Genomic DNA, 13,198 nt, shown 5'->3' on the forward strand with positions numbered 1-13,198 from the left:
AAATGTTAGACAACCATTATTTAAATTTTGAGGGAAAATATATAATATATGTTGATATTTTATAGCCCTTACAAGTTATTGGTGAGAAGAAATTGAAAACCTGAAATTTAAGAAGCAATTGTTGTCTTAGGTAAAAAAAAGAATAATGTCATAAATCCCTTAATTTAAATCCTTTTTGAAAATTTTGTGTGCCTGTAAATCAATTTTAAATATTTTTCTTCCTACATAGGAATATCAGTCTAAATTTAATCCTTAAATGATAGCCAATTTTTTGTACGGAGGGGAGTCATTTTCCCCCAATATTTTCTACTTTTTACCTTATATAAATCATATATTCTTTAATATGAAACTAACAAATAAAATTCAAGGTAAATCAAGATAGAGATTTACTCATAAAATAAAGAAATGGCGAGACAACTTAGAAATATTTTGGCAGGTTTTCTTCTTGTCAATGTAGTTTTTACTACAACCGCACAAACTGAAATTCCAGCAAACAAAGCGGATGTTAATAGTTGGTTCAGAAACGTAGTCAAGCCAGTAAGGTATAATATTTTTTACAATGAATAAATTTGTTCCTTATTTCGTTTATTCCAAAAGATATTAGAGGAAAAAAATGATGCATATGTTTGAAAACTTAAATGTTTCTTAGAAAGAATGTAAGTTTCTAACTGCATTATTTAAACATGTGATACTATTACGTATTGTTACTTTGTTTCTTTATGTTCGTTATAATTTGTAATTTTTATCCAACGTTTTAAATCTATTATCTTTAATTCTCAGTCTTACCTATATTAAAAAATTATGTGTTATACTTCCTCCGTTTCAGAAAGTTCTTTACGCTTTGGAAAATGTGTCCAAAGTATAAAAACTTTGACCGTAAATTCTCACCATTATATACATCAAAACGTTACATGTAAGATCTTGTTAGATTGGTATTGGGATGTATTTTCAGAATATCAAATTTTTATAATTTTTTCACATACGAAATTGGATATATTAGTAGTCAAATGTTGCATTGGAGTTCGTGCAAATAGTAACTGTAAAGATCTTTTTGAAACGGAGGTAGTATATGCTAAATTCGATTTTATTGTTACCTTGAGAATATAAATTTTTTGTTAAAAAAGAAAATAAATTCACACGTAAATCAAGATAAATTAATAGTAAAAGAGCTATTCGAGTTCGTATAAATAGTAATCACAAATAACATTAAAGGATGTATACATGTAGTATGTGGTAGTGTAGTGTTCTTTTTGAAAAGCTAGTGTTGTCTTCTTAAGTACCATTTAAATCTCAACTCAAAGTTCATCATATTCATCAATTTATTGAAATTAGTTTTTAGCCTAAGAAGTTAATTTACTTACTACTCCTGCCGTTCTTGAATGTTAATCCCCTTTCCTTATTGAGTTATTTTTTTTATTAGATCTTTGACGTTCCGATATAGTCCATTTGTCATCTCTTTGATAACATTTAATTTTAATTTTTGGATATTATTTTCATATGTTTTTCTATTAATTAACCATGTAAAAGTGATTCATTCCTCATATAATCACATTTTATGAATTTTTACAGCCTACAAAAAGGAACATTAGATCCGAATTTAGTGGAAGCGGAAAGCGAAGGCGTAGAAATTATTGAAGTTCGACAAGATGGAACGGGAAAATTTAAGACAATATCTGATGCTGTAAAGCATGTTAAGATAGGAAACACTAAACGTGTAATTATAAAAATTGGACCAGGTGAATATAGGGAAAAAGTGAAAGTCGATAGATTTAAGGCATATGTGACGTTTTATGGGACAGATCCTGAGAACATGCCAACTATAACATTTTCCGGTACAGCTAGTGAATATGGGACAGTAGACAGTGCAACCTTAATTGTAATGTCCGATTACTTTGTTGCTACAAATATAATTGTTTCGGTATGCCACCCTTCTTTTACCTTACTCACATATTTTATATTTTAAAGTATGTTTTAAAAGTTCTGAAATACATGTTTTTTTGAGTAATATTTTATTTGACTTTTTATAAATGATATTTTAGACAACTCTTTCAAATTTATATATTTCCATCGTTAATGAATATAAAACTTAAGTTACTTAAGATTAATTACCTTTAGACATAGACATATAATCTTGTTTAACCATGTGAACCTTATATAAGCTTTCCCTTGTTATAAAAAGAAAAATTCTTTTCCACAAGCATTCAAAAGTGAGTATTTGTTTTTGTTTTTTTTTTAAATAATTTAAGTATAAGTCAATAATTATAAATAGAGTATAGGGGATTTTTTTGAAATTTTTTACTACACCACAAAAATCATTTGAATATTAGATCTGAATAAAGTTTTATTACAAGTTTAAAATTAGTACTAATTACTAATAGATTGAGAGTTGTTGGATTATAATAAAGAAATTTTGGAATTAAATAAAAGAATATAATATAAGAAACATATAAAAAAAAATTAAAAACTCCATGTGTTGTACATGTGGATTTAAGTTTTTATAAAGAAGCTAACTAACTATTCTTACATATATTTTTTGGCAATCATGTAGAATTCTGCTCCAAGGCCATCTGGCAAGAAGAAGGGACAACAAGCTGTTGCATTGAGAATAACTGGTGATAAAGCAGCATTTTATAATTGTAAATTTATAGGATTTCAAGACACTGTTTGTGATGACAAAGGAAAACATTTCTTCAAGGATTGCTATATTGAAGGAACTGTTGATTTTATATTTGGTGAAGGCAAAACACTATATTTGGTAAAAAAAAAATATTCACATGCTTTTATTAGTAACATTATTAAAAAATAGTTGATTGTAAATTCCAATGTTGTGCTTACTAACAACGTAGTATAATATATTAATTAACAGAACACTGAACTCCATGTTCTTTCGGGAGATCATCAAGCGTTTATTGTTGCTCACGCAAGGAAAACTCCAACAGGGGAAGGTGGATACTCATTTGTCCATTGTCCGGTGACTGGAACAGGTGGTCATGGATACTTAGGTAGACCATGGTATGGAGCATCAATTACTGTATACTCTTATTGTGACATAAGTGGTGCCATCAGACCCGAGGGCTGGGATGATCACTTCAATCCAGAATCACGAAAGTAAATATCTCTTTCACATTTTACTTTTTGTTTTCAAAAACAAAACTCTAATCTCATAGTTGTTGTTAATTGGTGAATGTTTAAAAAATATATTTTACAAATTTGGAACAAAAATTTAGTTAAATACATAAATATGATCAACATTTTAAGATAAATTATCCTTGGTTCTAACCATTAGCTTTTTTCAATTCAATACTTATTATTGGGAAAGAGTTTTAAATAAAATAACTATAAATAATTTATAAATTTAAGTTATTTATTAGTATTATACTCTAATTTTATGTTATTTTCTTCTAATAATATATATTATAGAAAAAATTATACAAAAAAGAAAAATAATTACCAATATCTTTCCATAGAACTTAAAAAGAAAATATTTCCTTAATAATTATTATTCCATATGGGTAGTATATACTATTAGTTGTATCAAGTTAAACATTTAAATCTCAATCACGAAAAAAATAATTGTTTACCAAACTGTACTACTACACTAAAAAGTATAATGTTCAATACGTACTTTATTTGATAATGTCGGTGCCTTAAAATACTATTTTTTTCGTTATGCGTAATTGTTATGCATAACTATTAAGTTTTTCTAATTTTCAGTACCACAACTCCATACATAATCATTTTGTCTTCATGAAGTGCTTAGATATTGGTGGTTGTATTTATTTCTCCTAAAATACATTTCACTATTAAAGAATTGATATCCTTTAATTTTATGTGTATAGGGTTATCTACTTTGGAGAGTATAAGAACACAGGTCCCGGTGCAATACTTACTAAAAGGGTTTCATACGCCAAAAAGTTGACAGAAGTAGAGGCCAAACCATTCATTAATTTAAAATATATTGATGCGGAAAAATGGTTACTTCCACCTCCCAAGTTGTGAAGTCTATTAAGCTAGTAGTGAAAGTTAGAGACAAATTGACTTGTAGTAATGATACTTGATAAATTCATATACCCTTTTTTGTAATGAACTAATGATGTGTTCTACACAAATAGAATTATGTTATGCTAAAATGAGTTGGTACGATATAGAGTACTTAATCATTTGGTATAGATTTTCCCTTTAAAAATAAAATTTTGTGAAGATTTATATATATATTGTTTAGTATACTATTTGTACAAAATATATTGTATAACAAGGAGAGCTTAAGAACCCAAAAATATGCTCTCATTTTGTACTTTTGATTATAGTTATTTCAAATTATTTTACGTGACTTATTATTTTATCTATTTCACATTATTTAGTTATTATTTAATTTTCTGCTTATTTTGAAGGAAATATGTCCTTGCTCCAAATTTGTATTTAATGCAAAATCTAATAAATGCGGTTCATAATTAATTTCGCAAGTTAATTATTCACTGAGATCAAGTGATATGAATGCCTAGCTAGAGGTCGCTTTAAGTTCAAGTGGAATTAATATTATTAATACCACAACTTACTCTTGACTGGACCCGTAGGGTCACACAAATAGTACATGGACTGATCAAGTATTTAGGTGATTATTTCAGTAAATACTTTAATAATGATTATTCGGAAATGAAGGATGTTGGTTTCAGTGGGAGCTAAACAAATCATCAAAAGGGGAAAACGAGAATATTGTCTGAAACGAAAATATTGCCGGAAGCGGAAATGGGTTTGTATTGAAAATATTATCGGAATTATAAATGTAATACCTCGTATTTTTCGGAATTTATAAATATATATTATTATATTTATAAAGTATTTTATGAATTTATTTACATTTAATACGAATTAAATGTATTTTATTTTAAATAATTTAATTATAAATTATTTAAGAAAACCGAGTTTTATTAAATAAATTAAATGAATTTATTTATTCGGGAATTGTTGAGTCGTATTTCAAAAACTATTTTAATTATATTCTCAATCCCAATCCAATTCCGTTGGTAAACCCAACTAGGCTTGCAAGTAATTAATTATAATTAAACCCCATAGCAAGCCCAACTCAATTCCCTAAAACCTAAGCCCACTAGGGAGGAAAACCTATAAATACAACCCTCCCTCACAATTGATCCTCTCTTAATTTTCAGAAATCTCTCTCTCCTCTCTTGCTCTCCTCTCCTTCGGCCGCCCTTTCCCTTTCGTGCGCATCAGCCCGCACACGCACACCGAGCCGCTTGCTCGCGTGTGCCTCGTTGCCTTGCCTCGCGCAGCCCCGCACACTCCGTGCACCTGTCCTCGCCCTTCCTCTCGCGCCTCACGCGCACCACTCACCTCACATCTCCCTGGCTCACCCTCGCACACGCACAACGCTTGATCGAGGGGAAAACTAGGTCGTTACTAGTCTCTCCTAATCAAACAAATTACCTAAACTAACCACTAAACACAAGTAAATCGGTAAGCAAGGGCCAGAATCCACAAGGACTAAGGTGCACTAATTTATGCTAATCGAACAACAAGCTAGGTTGTAACGGGGTTTTGGAAAGTCAACTAACTAACTAAAACTAAATCAACTAAACTAAGAAATAAAAAGTAAACGAGATTAGGAATGGGTCAAACAACAACGATCATGGAATGGACATAAAAGAGCTAAACCCGGGGAAGATTCACAAACACTACATGAATAGGCGTTGAATTCACAATTAGCTCCAACTATCTCCCGACATGCGAGCAAATTCCCTAAGCATCGAGGATAAACTCCCGTTCTACCCTATCGTACCCGAGGTAAATAAAAATCCCAATTCAACCACATAATCAGGTTTAGGTCTTTAATCCCTTTCCAACCGAACTAGACTACTCCAAACAATCATGGAACACTTAATTGATCAAGTTAAATACAGCATGTATTGGAAATGTCTAAACATGCAATAATTTAATCATAAAAATCCCTAATCTCCAATCACAAACACCCAAACCAATCAATGTTGAGTTTTCACCAAACCCTAATCAATAAACTACTCCATAATCATAAAAATTAGAAATTTAAAGAAATTAACAACTAAAAATATGATTCTAAACATTAACAATAACTAATCTAAACATGGATAATTAAACTAAACATGAACAATTAAACTAAATAAAATAAAATAAATCAAGCAATAAATGAAGAAATAAATGAAGAGAGAGATAGAAATACTCATTGATTGATTGTTGGTTGCTCAATAAAAATTGTCACACTTAAATTTCAAAAGCCCCAATTTTTCCATTGATTTTCCTCACTTTCTCTCTCTCAAAAAATAAGCATAAATCCTAAACCCTAAAAAATTAGAGAGAAAAATAAACTAATTATACTACAAAAAATAAACTAATGAGTTGGTTCCAAAAATAGGTATTTATACTACAAGCTAATGAAAATAAATAAAAGAAAAGAAAAAGAAAAGAAAAGGTAAAAAAAAAAGGAAAAAAAAAAGAAACTAAATACAAAAAGGCTGAAGGGGAGAAAAAAGGAGAGAAAAAAGATAAAGAAATAAAAAGATAAAAAGAAAAAGAAAATTTAAACAAAGAAATAAAACCCCTAAAATCAATCAAACCCCCTCGTAGCTTTTTTATCACCCCATCAGCTACCCCTAGAGATGTCAAAAATTGACCCGATCCGAGAAACCGACCTGAACCGACCTATATTTTTAAGGACCCGGACCCGATCCGAGACGCGAAATTTTGTTAAAATAGGATACCCGTAACGGCGTAACCCGACCGTATCCAACCCGTTAAAACCGACGACCGATTTCGCCCCGTTAATGCATGACCCGGACCCGAGCCTGGCACCCGACCGAAATATAACCGATAACATAACTGAGTCAGCTTACCCGACCGAAAAATGACTCGAACCCGATTCAACACCCGACCCGATGTCAATCCGAAACCGATTATAACCCAATGAAACCTGTTATTGACTCAATTCGTGACAACCCGTTACATGATTTTACGCGACCTGTTGACAACCCGATTTTTCATTGACCTAACTAAATAATAACATAAATCAAGTTAATATTATTTTTTATAATTACCTAATCTAGAACAAGTGAAAAGCATTAAACCAAATTTAACCAAATTTATAAAAGTTAATTATAGGGTTAAAACTTGAGTAGACCTGATAGATATCGTACCCGGTCTTAACCCGTGATCGATAGTGAACCCGACCTGAATTTAACCGACCCGGCAATTATCCGATCCGAACTTGACCCGACTCGTTAAGACCCGAACCCGTAATTGTACCCAACTAGAAAACGACCTGACTCGAACTCGAACCGAACCCGACCTATACTGAAATGAAAAAATAACCCGACATGACCCGATAAATTTTCAACCTGACCGAACCCGACCTGAACCCGACCTGCACCCGGGTGATAAAATGACCCGACACGATTCAACCAGATCATGACCCGAGACCCGAGATGACCAGACCCGGACTCGACTCGAGTAACCGTTTTGACAGCTCTAGCCTCTAGCTACCCCCCTTCTTCGTCCTTTTCATTTTCGTCCCCTTCGCTGCTCCCTTTCCTTCGATCCCCAGCCCAGAATTACTCCCCTTCCATCCGCGCATCTCAATCGTTTATCATCATCAATCGTCCATCATCACACGACGCATCATCATCTTCATCCATCGCTCATCATCAACGGTCATCAATGTTCGTCCTCGATCAATCATCACCGTCCATAATTCGACCAAATCGCAGCCGCTCGATTTCATTAATTCCGTACAAAACTTGAGCGCTCAAATGTCCGACCGAACTCAAACAAGGTTCAGACGAACTTAGTGTTTGTTTGGGCGAACTCCACTGATGTTCGGTCGGAATTAAACACAATCAGGAACTCTAAATTTTCGGTTCGGTCGAACAAATACTCTGTTTTTCTCTGTTTTCTAGGTTCGATTTTGATTGATTTTGATTGTGTTTTTGCTGTTGTTGTTGGTTGCGAGGATGGTTGTTGTGGCAAGGTTCGTGGGCTGGTCTTGGCTGAAAGGCAGCAGTAGGAATGTTGCTGCAGTTTGCTCGTGTGATGGATGTGCAAGGCTAAGTTGGCGGGCTGCAGTTAGTGTGGTGTAGGATAGAGAAATAAGGTGGTGTAGGATAGAGAATTAAGGTGGTGTAGGATAGGAGTGTTGGCTTGTTGTGTTGGGTTGTTGTAGTTTGTTGTTCTTTGAGCCGTTGGTTTTTCTTGACCGGCCTTTAAGCTTGTATTCCGATTCCCGAATAACATGCACCTACACAAAATAAAAATGGAAAATAGGAGAGAAACTAGAAATAGAAAAATTAAACAAATAATAATAATAATAATAATAATAATAATAATAATAATAATAATAATAATATGTTATGAAATATTATGTGGATGCCCATTATACCCCTAGTATATTTCTGGAATATTCTAGATCTAGGGTTTATTATTCTCCAAACAAACCCTATTATATTGTATGTATATATACCCTATTATTCATGGAATAAAACAGATCGTTGTTCTCTCCCAATTTCTCTATCTCTTTCTCTCTATTTCACAACACGTTATCAGCACCAAACCCTACCCGACTGAGCAAACAATGAAACGAGAATAAAAACTACCTTCATTGAGGTAAGTACAATTACTCGTTATATTACTTAAATCTGATATTCATATTATAATTATGTTACCGACCGAGCTATATAATAGATCGACACATACCTTATTGCTATTGAAGCTTGAGATTAATTGGTTAATTTTGCCCCGCAATTGTTTATTATTCGTTGTTTTAATTTGTGATCTGATTTCCACAAATTAGTTAAGTTTTCTACATGCGTGTCGCATATGATTGAAAGTTGAGAGATACTAGCGTATTACAATCATCGTTTAGCACAACTAGTGAAAGTCGCATATTTATCAATTAAAATTTGCATAAGATGAGTCACGATTTGATTTAGATTTTGCAAATTTAGGTGCTTTGTAGTTTGATACGTAGTATTTGCCAAAATCGTCGGTTATTAGTAATTTTTCTATATGTCGATCCTTTTGTGTGTGTTCGGGTAGATATTGCGTGTCAGATTTTTGATTCGACGGAATTTAGCACCATTGGTTTCCCTCCGTAATTATTATGTTCGTCACGATTCAATTCCATAATCAGTTATTGTTTATGTTTTATTATCCTCTTAGTCAACTAAATTAGATTATAAAGGGTATTTAATATTCATACTCCTTGTGCGCTAGTATAAGCATGTTAGGTTTATTTTTATTTTTTTTTATATATTTTTTTTTCGGTTAATATGGCAAAGTCAAATAGAAAGATGATGAGAAGAGTATTGGCAACATGATCTACATTATTGGAAATTCTATTACGATGTTTAATTTTCATGTTTTAGCCTAAACGTCCAGTCATGTATTGATTAAATACTACTCCTATGATGATTTTCTTATCTAATTTGCAATCAGTTACTTGCTTATAATATGTAAAAAGTCTTTAAACTACAATATTGGGTTACGACTCAATTTGAATAGGTGTATTACGTAAGTCCTAATTCCATTGTATAGCGAAAGATGTCGAACCTTACAAAACATGAATTTGCGGCTCTTGATATAATTGGAAAGTATTATTTGTCTTAGGTGAAATTCACCTAGATGTAAAGGAACTTGTTGATACAATCAAAGAAATAAATAAGTCAACAAGTCAAAACAAGGCAAAGGCCGGCTATGATAATTTTTCGCCATCACCTCCATTAGGGTCTTAAGATTGAGTATTTGGCCGTAAAAGATCCACATGTTTTGGAGTAATCTAAAGGAAATATATGACCACTAGAAAACTGTTATATTACCCAAAACTCGTTATGATTGGTTACATTTAAGACTACAAGACTTTAAGTTTGTGAGTGAATAGAACTCAGCTATGTTCAGAATTACTTCAATTGAAACTATGTGGAGAGAAAATCACTAATGCAGAAATACTAAAAAAAAAAAAAAACATACTCTACCTTTCACGCAAATAATGTCGTCCTGCAGACACAATACCGTGAAAAGGGATTTAAGAAATATTCTGATCTTATATCTTGTCCCCTTGTGGGAGCAAAATAACGAGCTATTGATGAAAAATCATGAATCACGCCCAACTGGTTGTACTGTATTCCCTGAAGCGAATGCGACATCCCATTATGGAAAAGAAAAATATCATGCCAACAGTAGTGGTCGAGGACGTAGGCGTTGATATGAATATGGTCGAGGTCTAGGTCGAGGTGGTCCTCTCAATAACTCATATTCCTACCAGAAGTGGGATAAAGTTGATAACAAACAAAAGAAATATAAAATGAGAATGTGACCAATGTATGTTACCGCTGTGGAGAAAAAGGGCATTTGTCTATGGAAACAAGGGAATAATTTATAATAATTTACTATATAATGTTGAAAACATAAATTAGTGGGTCTTGCTCTTCTTTGAAGATAATTATAATCAAAGCTATTATAGATTGAAGTGCAAATATATAGCTTTGACTTTTGTTTATAAGTTGAAATAGGTTCACGACTTAAGTTTGGACATTTGACCATTAAAGGCCTGTAAATTCTTTTGAGGATTTACAAGAAAATATGACCTAGAAAACTATAATAGTTTCTAAATCTTGTTGTCAAGATACCCTACATTTCTTTCATGAGACTAGTGTGGTCCTGCAGACACGATAATTTTGAGAAAGATAGTTCATATATTGTCTTTTGGTGGATGAGACAAATAACGAAATCCTGAAGAAAAGTATTATGATCACGTTCAACTAGGTAAATCATTCCCAGAAGTGAATGAGAAATTGTATGACTATAAATAATGAAGATGATGTCAATAGTCATGATCGAGAATGTGAAAGTAAAATATTGTAGAACCATGGGTGAATGAATTAGTATGAATGAAATTTCAAAATACACATATACACACCGGAAGTGAGATTGTAATGATGGAAAGCATGTACAAGTTAATGATGAGAAAACTCAAATTTTATATTTTTTGGTTGGTTGCGGAGAAAAGATAAATAAATATTGGACCCATTACACCAAAACATCTTGTTGATCTTTATTAGCACTCATCAACGGAGAATAAATTGTAGATAAACATGGTGTATGAAGGTATTGGAAGAATATCTTTAGTAGACATTGTAGCGTGGTCTCCGAACTAAATTTATACAGAAATACATGCAAGGATTAGGGGGAGATAGCTTTCAACATAATAAAATTAGTAGTATATGATCAAGATTATAATTCAATTATCTTGAATTTGGTACAAATATGAAATATGTGTTCATATTTTATTGACTCGCTTTATGAGAATGAGTACAAGACTACATTCTGGAGAAGATATGTACCAAAATTGCAATGGATACTCCTGAAGAGTACCATCTATCTTCCATAAGTTTTTTTGAGATTGTCTTGCCGTTAAAATTGAGACACCAGTTTGTGTCGTTATATCACATCACAATATGTTCAAATTATAGTATTTTATAACTATAGTGATCACTTTGAGAAGATAACCAGCAGTTATCGAATGAAATATTTTATATGATATTATATACGCATGATGTGATAATCCAGGCCATCCGCGTTTAAGAAAACCCGTTATGAGAATTTGAAAATTCTTATCAAATAAAATTTTATGTGCTGACACTCCCTCATATGTTGTATATATTCAAAGGCAGGACAAAATGATGAGGTTGAGTTGTATTTCAATCAAATAGTTATAATGAATCGATTGAGAAAATACATACAAGAGATATTAATGATTTTGAAAAATTGTATAATGATAGGTGATTTAAAGTTCACCATGATAGTAAGTGAACCGAAGTTCACCAGAATGGTAGTAGGTGACTTGAAGATTACCAATAAGTTTACAAGTGTTTTGTGATTGATTTAAGTATCATAAATAAGCATCATAAATCTCTTGATTGGGGCAATCATACGTCAGCACGAAAAGAGAAAATATGAAGAAAACAACTGCATATTATATCTACTCCCCATAATCAATGTTGATCTCCAGAAGAGAACAAAAGTATATAATGTTTATCAAAATACACGTTGAAAAGTGTATTATTTAGTTGGTGAATTTTTTTTTTATGCCCCATAACATATTGAAAATATTTTCCCAACTTAGGGGAGACGAGCAAGAATAAGTTGGCAAAATTGAAAGATAATAAATCGATCCCCATATGAGTAAGTGTACATGCCAACTTTATGTCCTCGAAGTATGTTTGGACATAAATATCTATGACTTAATAATGTTAAGTTTTACAATGTCTAGAGACATAAAGGTATATGATAGTCATAGTGCTCGATGTTAAATATATTAAGTGTTGAGAATTATATATCTTGTCAATATTTATTTAAATATATACACCTGAAGTGTAGATTACATATACGGTTCCAAAATAGTGCAAAATAAATTTATTTATATAAAAAGGGCAAGATAGTGCAGTTGATGATATTTTTGAAAATAAAGAAAACACTATTAATTATATAGTGTATGAAATACCCTTGAAGTGGTATAGATATCTGAAAAATAATAGATGGCCCGTGAGGAAAAATGAATGGTACCTATTGAATAAGTATTCAGATATCATTGATGAATAGCATGCAAAATATATGTTGAAGAAATACCGGTAGATGATGGAACCGAAATATAATGCATATGCGAGAAATAATGGTTTTTGAATAGGGGATCGTAAATCTATGTCTGTTTCGATGTAGACATAACTATAATGATCAAATGAGCTCATGGACCTGAAGTCCAACAAGTTATGGATTTGAAATATCTACACTGTACAGTGTTTTGCATTTGAGTCTTACATTCATATACATGTGTAGTTAATAGTTAAATGCATCATTCATCATACATTTAGTTTGTTTTATATTTTATCATGGTATGATATAGAATTAGCTAGTTATAATTTCATATAACATGTTTCAAAACTATTATGATGTCGTATATGAAATATGAATCCAAATAATGGTAAGACGGATTTACAACTTTATGGAAATTTATAAGATGAGATTTCTGCTTCATTGGGCTAGTAGTTGCAAAAGAAATATAATATTGATTTAATAGTATGTTATGAATCATATAAATAAGAAAAGTTTCTGAAGAACTTATTCATGATGTTCTTAAACATCTAGCCTTTTGAGTTTTGCA

At 31.8% G+C, this 13,198-nt stretch overlaps 1 protein-coding gene across 1 annotated transcript; it reads left to right on the forward strand.

Annotated features, from left to right (window-relative positions):
• The first annotated feature begins 350 nt into the window (after positions 1–350).
• On the forward strand, positions 351–4,330 carry LOC110796693 (pectinesterase 1-like). Its single transcript, XM_022001770.2, has 5 exons — positions 351–542; positions 1,570–1,918; positions 2,549–2,755; positions 2,867–3,108; positions 3,840–4,330. Exons 1-5 carry the CDS (start codon positions 406–408, stop codon positions 3,997–3,999), a joined length of 1,095 nt encoding a protein of 364 aa, XP_021857462.2. The 5' UTR covers positions 351–405; the 3' UTR covers positions 4,000–4,330.
• Positions 4,331–13,198: the final 8,868 nt, after the last annotated feature.

The sequence above is a fragment of the Spinacia oleracea genome, chromosome 1, assembly GCF_020520425.1.
Source record: "Spinacia oleracea cultivar Varoflay chromosome 1, BTI_SOV_V1, whole genome shotgun sequence".
In the NCBI taxonomy this organism is placed as follows: domain Eukaryota; kingdom Viridiplantae; phylum Streptophyta; class Magnoliopsida; order Caryophyllales; family Amaranthaceae; genus Spinacia; species Spinacia oleracea.